The 10,481-nt window shown below is 35.5% G+C and overlaps 2 protein-coding genes across 2 annotated transcripts; both read left to right on the forward strand.

The window, feature by feature from the left end:
* The first annotated feature begins 1,446 nt into the window (after positions 1-1,446).
* LOC7468658 (agamous-like MADS-box protein AGL62) lies at positions 1,447-3,130 on the forward strand. The gene has a single exon (XM_006382027.3). It carries the CDS (start codon positions 1,538-1,540, stop codon positions 2,663-2,665), a length of 1,128 nt encoding a protein of 375 aa, XP_006382089.3. The 5' UTR covers positions 1,447-1,537; the 3' UTR covers positions 2,666-3,130.
* Positions 3,131-4,395: 1,265 nt separating this feature from the next.
* On the forward strand, positions 4,396-6,404 carry LOC18100695 (agamous-like MADS-box protein AGL62). The gene has a single exon (XM_024603782.2). It carries the CDS (start codon positions 5,421-5,423, stop codon positions 6,402-6,404), a length of 984 nt encoding a protein of 327 aa, XP_024459550.2. The 5' UTR covers positions 4,396-5,420.
* The last annotated feature ends 4,077 nt before the right edge of the window (positions 6,405-10,481 follow it).

Genomic DNA, 10,481 nt, shown 5'->3' on the forward strand with positions numbered 1-10,481 from the left:
GTAAACTTGAGTGGGATTGATTTCAACAATTTTATTTTAAGCATGGAATCTTTATTGTATTATTTTGGGTTTATATATATGTATAATACATGATTAAAAATTGTATCTTAAATTTTAAATTTAAAATAATAACATGTATTTACCATCCAAACCAAGCATAGCATTTAAGTATTCTCGACTATTATAATTTTATATGGATAATTTACTATAAATATGAATTTCAAAATCACGTCTATGAAAACATTAATATAAGAGGTTGCTTGAGAATGTGGTAGCGGTTATTTTTTAAAGTGTTTTTTAATTTAAAATGTATCAAAATAATATATTTTTTTATTTTTTAAAAATTATTGTTGATATCAGTACATCAAAACGATTTGAAAACATAAAAAAAACTAATTTGAAGAAAATAAAAAAATAAATTTTTTTAAAAAATAAATTGAAAATGCAAAAATAAATAGACTTTAAATCATTCGATGTTTTTATATACATAAAAACAAACGGGATCTAAAATGCTCAATGTTTTTGTATGCGCAAATTACTTGATTATTTTTGGGTTTTTAATTTGAAAATCTTATGTTATGTCCAAGAGTAAAACCGACTTAGTTTAGTCAAAGATATAAGGATACATGTAACATTAACCTAAAAAATTAATGCCAAGAAAATCATTAATTGTCTTGTCAATTATATGTTAAAATTCTATTTGTGATGATTCATTTTTTAAATCACATGGAATTTTAGCAGAACAGTTTTTTCTATTTTGTTAATAAAATATTGTTATTTTCTCATTTTTATGATTCAAATTTTTTAGTTGTCGCTAGTGCGTCTCGAGCATTGTTGCAAGTAATCTTGTAAAATTTGTTTAAGAAATTGAATAATTCTGAAAAATCAGGTGAGAAAAATAATAACCAGTCAATACTAATTGTAAATTATTTTATTTAATATGTATGTTTTAGTATTAATCATAAATATATTTTTCTTATTTAATTTCAATACATTTATAAATATTTTTTACCCTGATAAATAAAAAAATACGCAACCGATCCTATGCTTGAGCAATCAATATTGAAAAATAGCATTATTTTTTAATATTCATGAAAAGTACAAAAATAACTACCGATTATTTCGAAAAAACAATATTAAGAAAATAATGAATAATGAAAAAAAGAAAGAAAGCTTTCCCGGGCATGCGTATAGGATCGGTGCACCCATACTCACGTGTATGGGCTGGACATGTGCAGCCCAGGAGTTTTAATAAAGAAAATCGAACCGAATTAGTCGATTGCATGTACAATAACAACTACGGTTGACCAGTTATCCAGTGAAGTTTATGGATTTGGTTTGGGCCAGGCCTGACCCATATACAGCGAGGGTTTTGTCCCCTTTCTTCAAGGAAGGAAGAAGTCCCCTACTGGCAAGGATAAGGGCTTCACTCCGCATAGTCTCTAGTTTCCTTCTATATATAGGTAGACATGTTGTTATAAGAAAAGAACTCTGCTGTAAGAGAAGAACCCATCAAGGCTAGCTGCAGTAGTTTACCATGGGGAGAACAAGAAAAATTCCAATGGCCAAGCGAGAAACAGCAGAGCAAAGGTCTGTTACTTTTACTAAAAGACGTCAAGGTCTTTTCAACAAAGCAGCAGATTTGTGCAGGATTTGTGATGCTCAAATTGCCATTATGGTATCCTCAACTGGGTCCAAAGACAAAGTTTACAGCTTTGGCCACTCTTCCGTTGATGCTGTCTTCGACAGGTTCCTCGACAATTTTACGGCAGCCCCGGAAGCGGTAGCATACGAAGCAGGAATCAAGTCAGCCAGTAATTCCTTCTATGAAGAAATCAAGGCATTGGAGGGTGATGTTAATACTCTAATGCAAAACAAGAAGAGAAACGTTGGAGGGGTTTTATGGGATGCTTTAGAGGAGATTGAGCAGTCTAATACTTCAGTTGAGGAGTTACAGGATGTTGTAGATATCCTGGAAAGTTTGTTGGGTCAGGCCAAGAATAAGCTGATGAATAACGCAACTGCGAATCTTGGTGTAAGCATTGCTGTTGAGCCAAAGTCTGATAATTTTTTGGCATTAGAGCCTAAACCCCGAGATGATTCTTCGTCTAGCTTGGGTGGTGATCAAGTCGGTCAGAATTCTGCCATTGTAGGAGACAATGGTGCTAATTATTCGGATTCATATTGGAATGCTGATGGTTCAACTACTGATAGCTGCATGGATTTTCCAGTCGAAGTCGATGTGGATCTTATATGGAATCTCCTTGAGTCTTCTGATTTCAGTTCGGGTTCTGACAAAGTTATTTCCATGAGCAACAGTAGTGACTGCTCTACTTCAGGCACTGGATCAGAATCAGCTTCAGGCTCACAAGAGAATGAGGATAATGTATTTCCTGCTACCAATTTGGATTCAGAATTGTTCAAGGACATGGAGCTTGTTGATTGTGGAACTTATAACACTACACCAGATCCTGGCTCTGGAGATATTGACCAACATTATGCCATGGATGGGGACTGCAACGCCAAGCAACATGATTCAGCTACTGATTATGGTTTCATGGATTTGATTGGTGAGTTTGGCTATTGTTTGACTGATCAGCTGGGACTTCCATTGCTCGCTGCAGTTGCGAATCAGTTTGAAGATTGGACCAACTATTATCAATGAGGATTTGATTTTTAACATAGATAATGACAAGGCATTCAATTATGTTTTTCTTAATCAGACTAGTCTCTAATTTTCGATTAAATCTTAGATTATCAACAGAATTCCTGTTATGGCTGATTAAGGTTAGCCCCACGAATCTTGTGTGTGTGTATATAATGAAATTGCTGGCTGCAGCAATTTCTCTTTCAGTCATCAGTTAGCAAAGTTTTCCAGTCATATTAACGAGTGTGAACTTTATTATTGCTGAAGTGACCAGGCTTTTTCGTAATGGAGAATCAAGATGCTGGGTACATGACCTATTCTGCTAGTATATTCTTCAATGAATTCTCAGCATGGTCAAACCAGTCGAGCAGTATTTTTAACAAAAAACAAGAACTTGATTTATGTAAGAGAAAAACATGGATTGGTTCTGCAAATATTCATATAAATGTTCAACAGTTGTCTGAATTTTCAAGATATATATCTACAACCTTCATCTATCATCATAGTACAGCTTTCGCAAGCCGACGCCAGCTCCCCCTTCTTCAGGAAACATTCAAGCATCATTCCAGGGCATGTTCACAAGACTACTGAAAGGAGCATACATGCGTATGAAATGTACACCTTTTTCAGTGGCAACTGGACATTACAGAGAACATGCCAAAAGGTTAGAGTGGGGAGAGAAAGACGAAGCGAATCTCCAGATCTCCAGGAAAAACTCCTTTCTGATTTTCACGAGTTAGAAAGGCATCGATATATAACTCCAACTTATTAGAATTCCTAATCACATTCTTCAACTGCAAAATCAATCCAAAAGAAGCTCTAGGCAATCTTGCAACACATGCAAAAGCATCCTCCTGTACACTTCAGGGATCCTGGACCTAGATGTAGATTAAGAAAGGAACCGTCCAATGGAGCAGTTATCTCCACAGTTCACACAACAACACAAAAATCCCAGGAGTCTAGAGTCAACTGGCTGTGCAATATCTCTTTCCTGTCTGTGTACAACTCTCACAAACTATATGCACCTAGACTTCCATCACGATTCGAGTCAAGCACATGGAAAATGATTTCAGCCACATTTTCGCCGAGGGAGACTCCAAAAACCTGATAGCTGCATAGATATCATGTAGCAAAAGAAAGTTAACATATAGATGCTGCAATACTGTGCACAGAAGCAAAGAAAATGGCAGCAACTTTTACGCAACTCTTCAAAGCTTTTAAACTCCTGTAATTGTTTTTTACTTGAATTCTTGAGTTTAGTTTTTAGTAGTTAAACATGATTATTAATTTTTAAGTATATTTTTTTTGCAATAATAAAAGTATCTCCGGTAATTAATTTTATTATAATTTCTAAAAGCTATAACATGCGATAGATTCATGAACAATGTACTAGCAATGGAAATGATTTAGGTGTGATTTGAAATTGTGCTATAAATCAGTGTTTTATGAAAATTTAATTTTTTTATTTAAAATTAATTTTTTTTATTTTTTCATATTATTTTAATGTATTAATGTTAAAAATAATTTTTACAAAATAAAAAAATTACTTAAATATATTTTCAAATAAAAACATTTTTAAAAAATTAATATAACATTCTCAAATATCCTTTAAATATTGCTCAAGAACTCAAGTGGACAGATTAATTTTTATATTTTTTTGAGGTACTTGATTATGAAAATAAAATATTTTTTGTTTTATAATTTTTTATAATATTTTAATAAAAACCAAGTATTGTATGAAAAATACAATCCAGTATTAAAAACAATTGATAGAAAAATACTCCGAAAAATCACAAATTTTGCGAAAAGGATTTTTTTGGACTGTGCCGGACGTGAACAGTGGAGCAGCTCTCCACTGTTCACTTTGCAGAACAGTGGAGACGACGGAGCAAACGAAGAAGAGAGGGGCGGGGGGGAAACAGACCGGGCGGTTCATCGTGGCGGTGCTGCTGGTTCTAGGTTGTTGGACGGCGGTTCTGGCCATTCTCTGTTATGTGTTTTTTTTTTCGGTATTTCTTCTTCTTGCAGTTTCTGTTCTCCCCCCCTTCTCTGTTTCTGTGTTCTGCCCCTTCTTCTTTGATTTACTGTTTCTCTCCTTTCTCTCCTTCTCTGTTTTCACCTCCAAGATTTGGCGGTGGCGGTGGTGGTGCTGGTGGCGCTGGGGCAGACGGTGGTTCTTCTTTTTCTGCGTTTTCCTTGTCCTCTGTTTCTGCCCTCCCTCCTGTTCTTTCTCCTTTTCTCTGTTTTGCTTATGTTTCTCTTCTCTCTCTGTCTCCTCTGTTCTTTTTCCTTCTTTTTGCCCCCCTCAGTTCTCTCCACGGTCTCCCCTCTCTCTGTTTTGTGCCCCCCCCCCCCCTGTTTTTCTAAAAAGTCTTCTGCTTCCTCTCAAACTGTCCCTCTGTTTTTCATTCCCTGTTTCCTTCTCTCTATAGTATCCCCCCCCGAGAAAATGTTCTCTTCAAAACAAAACCTCCTTCTGTTCTTTTTCTCTTTTCTTTCTCCAGCCCACCACCCTGTGTTTCACCCTTTTCTCCCTGTATTTATAGGAGGCCGGGTGAGAGGGTCACCATGCCCTGTCCAAGAACATCACCACACACTGGCAATTTCTATATCAATTTCCAGGCCTGGCCCGGGGGTTTTGTCCCCTTTCTTCAAGGAAGGAAGAAGTCCCCTCCTGGAAAGGATAAGGGCTTCACTCCTTATATATAGGTCTATTTATAGGTAACTCCGCTGTAAGAGAAGAACCCATCAAGGCTAGCTGCAGTAGTTTACCATGGGGAGAACAAGAAAAATTCCAATGGCCAAGCGAGAAACAGCAGAGCAAAGGTCTGTTACTTTTACTAAAAGACGTCAGGGTCTTTTCAACAAAGCAGCAGATTTGTGCAGGATTTGTGATGCTCACATTGCCATTATGGTCTCCTCAACGGGGTCCAAAGAAAAAGTTTATACCTTTGGCCACTCTTCCGTTGATGCTGTCTTCGACAGGTTCCTCGACAATTTTACGGCAGCCCCGGAAGCGGTAGCATACGAAGCAGGAATCAAGTCAGCCAGTAATTCCCTCTATGAAGAAATCAAGGCATTGGAGGGTGATGTTAATACTCTAATGCAAAACAAGAAGAGAAACGTTGGAGGGGTTTTATGGGATGCTTTAGAGGAGATTGAGCAGTCTAATACTTCAGTTGAGGAGTTACAGGATGTTGTAGATATCCTGGAAAGTTTGTTGGGTCAGGCCAAGAATAAGCTGATGAATAACGCAACTGCGAATCTTGGTGTAAGCATTGCTGTTGAGCCAAAGTCTGATAATTTTTTGGCATTAGAGCCTAAACCCCGAGATGATTCTTCGTCTAGCTTGGGTGGTGATCAAGTCGGTCAGAATTCTGCCATTGTAGGAGACAATGGTGCTAATTATTCGGATTCATATTGGAATGCTGATGGTTCAACTACTGATAGCTGCATGGATTTTCCAGTCGAAGTCGATGTGGATCTTATATGGAATCTCCTTGAGTCTTCTGATTTCAGTTCGGGTTCTGACAAAGTTATTTCCATGAGCAACAGTAGTGACTGCACTCTTTCAGGCACTGGCTCAGAATCAGCTTCAGGCTCACAAGAGAATGAGGATAATGTATTTCCTGCTACCAATTTGGATTCAGAATTGTTCAAGGACATGGAGCTTGTTGATTGTGGAACTTATAACACTACACCAGATCCTGGCTCTGGAGATATTAAACTTTGGGGGGGGGGGGGGGGGGGGGGTTAACATAGATAATGACAAGGCATTCAATTATGTTTTTCTTAATCAGACTAGTCCTTAATTTTCGATTAAATCTTAGATTATCAACAGAATTCCTGTTATGGCTGATTAAGGGTAGCCCCACGAATCTTGTGCGTGTCTATAATGAAATTGCTGGCTGCAGCAATTTCTCTTTCTGTCATCAGTTCGCAAAGTTTTCCTGTCATATTAACGAGTGTTAACTTTATTATTGCTGAAGTGAACAGGCTTTTTCGTAATGGAGAATCAAGATGCTGGGTACATGACCTATTCTGCTAGTACATTCTTCAATGAATTCTCATCATGGTCAAACCAGTCGAGCAGTATTTTTAACAAAAAACAAGAACTTGATTTATGTAAGAGAAAAACATGGATTGGTTCTGCAAATATTCATATAAATGTTCAACAGTTGTCTGCATTTTCATGATATATATCTACAACCTTCATCTATCATCATAGTACAACTTTCGCAAGCCGACGCCAGCTCCCCCTTCTTCAGGAAACATTCAAGCATCATTCCAGGGCATGTTCACAAGACTACTGAAAGGAGCATACATGCGTATGAAATGTACACCTTTTCAGTGGCAACTGGACATTACAGAGAACATGTCAAAAGGTTAGAGTGGGAAGAGAAAGACGAAGCGAATCTCCGGATCTCCTGGAAAACTCCTTTCTGATTTTCACAGAGTTAGAAAGGCATCGATATATAACTCCGACTTATTAGAATTCCTAATCAGGTTACGGGGCTAGTTATAAATCTAGGCTACTTGAATTTAATTATTTCATTGTTGAAAATAAAACCCAATCCAATCCAAATCAGATTATAAATTATAAAATTAATCTACCAAGTTGAGTTGAATAACTATGCTCTCAACTTCTCTCACACATTCAAAGTACGATGTAAATTTTTGAAAAATATCCAACTAGCAATAAATTCCAGGCGTATGAAATTGCAATCTTCGAGGGGGAAAAAAAATCCAAACTGGCAATAAATTCGAGACGACAGTAGTCTCGCAAAAGAACTGCAGTGAGCTTTAATCGTCTTGTTCCCATCACCCTCGTTTTCATGGTTCCATTTCGTATTTGTTTGAAAATGTGTAATAGAATTAGTTTTTTCTTTTCTTTCTCCCCCCCTCTTGTGATCAATTTAGCCAAAGGGCTTTGAGCTTTAATGCTTCAGAAACGGGTTAATTAACATTGTTTGAGTCTTCTTAGGCGAATGCTACCTTAAGGAAGAAGGTTATACACGAGAAGTTGGTTCAATTACTTAACCCCATCCCAATATTGGCTACTAAAATCTAGTATTGGCCACTTCTCGATACTACCTTATCCTTCAGAAGGGCTTTGGATTTGACGAGATAGAAAATAGGGTTTTCGTGAATATAGTTGAGTCGGATTTATAATTATATCTTAAATTTTGATATTTTATAAATTATAAATCTGAATTTTTCATGAATTAAATTTACATTGCTAATTTTCATGGATCCTCATTTAAAAGTGAACTTATAACATGAACTGTAGGTGCCATAACACCTTTAATGTTAGGTTTAATTCTTATACTTTACACCACTATTAAATTCTAGCTACCTCATCCCTCATCTCCGGTAAAGAGACAAATTTTTTTTGTTATGTTAAGAAAATCTAATAAGAATCCGACTAATATAAATTTTGGAGCTAAAACATTTCTAACCAAAATAAAAAATAAATGCTCAATTCACAAACTATCAGATATAAAGATAAAAAAATTATACAGTGACTGAATTTCAAAAATCTAATTCATAATATCCATCTCTTAAATTCTTTTTATTCACTATCATTTATAATACATGCATTTTGTGACTTTGACGGATTAGATTAGGTTAAATAGCACTAGTGTTTTCAAACACCCCTCTAACATATTAAAGTTATATATGTTTGGTATTATTTTTATTAATTGATTTAAATTGTTTTTTTTTTTACTTTTGAATCAAGAAAAGTAATAAGTATGTTTAGAAATAATTTTTGGCTTAAATTAAAAAAAAATTGTTATAAAATTGAGTTAAAACTTTAACTTTATTATGTATGATTTATAATGTATACTACATTCATTTATGTTGAATCGTTTTTACTTAACATGCTTCTAATTTAAAATAATTTTAACTTATTTTAATCATAAGTTGTTTAATTGAATTAAAAGTAAGTCACGATATTAAATAGAAGTAAAAATCTCTCCGATGTTAAACATTGAAAGATTGCTCATTACATTTTAATGCCTTTAATGCCGCCAACGAACACGCAGGCAATTAATTATATATTTACGTACATAACCATTGACGATCGAGAATGGTTCAGTAGTAAGAACTTGAGATTAAGAAGATGTTTTTTCTATAGTCTCAGATTTGAGATCAGTGGTTATTAATATTGATGGCTACTGGAGATTTACCTGGTCATTAACTTTAGGATCCTAGGAGATTAGTTGAGGTACGCGCAACCTGACCCGAACACCCACGTTAATAAAAAAAATAATAATTTACTTACATTGGAGGCATGGCGATTTGTCTCTCTTGTACACTTCTTATCCAGTTCACATCTCCAGTGGCACTTCACAGCCATAAATCAATAGCTTCGAAGCTCATGCTTATCTCCTGAAGACAGTCTCGAGAGACGCATCCAGTGGTGGAGCTACCAGGGTCCATTCACATGCTATGTTTCCAAGCTATAAGCCAAAAAACTATATAATAGGACAGTACTGTCGATGCAGCTATGGGAAGTTGTCACTCAATGAAAATCTCGAAGAGGCAGGTAAAATACGGACAATTTACACAGCTGATCAAGAAATACACAGGTAGGTTCTGTAGTCCAACATTACAGGTCCCCGGTTCATTATTCTGACAAAAATTGTAGAAACCTTCGGCCCATGAATTTCCTAGATGGAAGATTTGAATATGTCAAAAAAGAAGAAGATATTGTTGCCTTTCTCGTCCAGTAGGGCTTGGATCTATTCCCAGCTTCATATGCTTGTTGGATTAGAGATAGGCTTGGTCTTCATGCAACATGATAATTAAGACGTGCAACTATATAAACAATCACTGAGTTTAGGGTTTGGGAATCTCTTTTTCTCTCATCCTCTCTAAATATACTCTCTTTTTTCGCTTGCACCACCATGTTCATGACATTTTCAAGCGGTGTTTCCTCTTTCATACACTAACTTAATTATCGAAATGTCTCTTATCCCACTAAAAGAACTTGTTTTAAGAGTATATAGACCATCTGCTCCACTTACAATCTTTTGTGAAAAGTGCCACCTCATCATGCTACCAATTTGTGTGGGGCGAAGAATTAAAAGTTGGAAACAGCCATTAACACTAGTCAACTTTGTCTTGGCTAGGTGGTAGTGAAAATGGAAGGGCGGGGAGCGGTGGGTGGATATTAATGAGGTCCTAACAAATTTCAATCAGCGGAAAAAAATTATATGTTGGATAATTAATTAATTTTTTAGTTTTAGTTGTTTGAATTTTTTTTTTTGTGTTAAGATGGCTGGTATCTATAAAAATCTTTTTTTATATAAATTTAAGAATTTTCAGATGCATAAATAAGTATTTTTTTAGAGAGAGAATGTGCAATAATATTTTAAAAAGATAAAATTTAAAAATATATATGCTAAAAATATTAAGAATGATGAGATTGTAAATCTGGAGATTGAAGGATTCATGAGGTATTTATAGTTCATGAATTTCATTCTTTTATGGAGACAAGAAGCTAATTAAAGAGTCATATCACTCTTGTAATATTTTAAATTGTGTCATATTCAAAATAATATGTATTGAATCAATATAAAATATTAAAGTAGAGTTCTGAAAATAGTTTCAAGGTAATTTTGCGCTTGGGCAAGTTGTTTGAGTCAGTTATGAATAAAAAATATACTCAGACGTGCTATCTAAACCTAAGCATATTGGGCTCGAGCATGATAGCATTGATCCATGGAGGTGCTGGGAATGCTCCTAATATGGGCTCGTGTTGGGCCTAGACAACAATATAGCCCTGTCCCTTGACAATATATTGAGCTAGACATGGTAGCCTGAGCCT

The sequence above is a fragment of the Populus trichocarpa genome, chromosome 6 (assembly GCF_000002775.5).
Source record: "Populus trichocarpa isolate Nisqually-1 chromosome 6, P.trichocarpa_v4.1, whole genome shotgun sequence".
In the NCBI taxonomy this organism is placed as follows: Eukaryota; Viridiplantae; Streptophyta; class Magnoliopsida; order Malpighiales; family Salicaceae; genus Populus; species Populus trichocarpa.

What these genes read in the sequence shown, in the direction of transcription:
- LOC7468658 (XM_006382027.3), top strand. Translation starts at nt 1,538, where the DNA reads ATGGGGAGAACAAGAAAAATTCCAATGGCCAAGCGAGAAACAGCAGAG.
- LOC18100695 (XM_024603782.2), top strand. Translation starts at nt 5,421, where the DNA reads ATGGGGAGAACAAGAAAAATTCCAATGGCCAAGCGAGAAACAGCAGAG.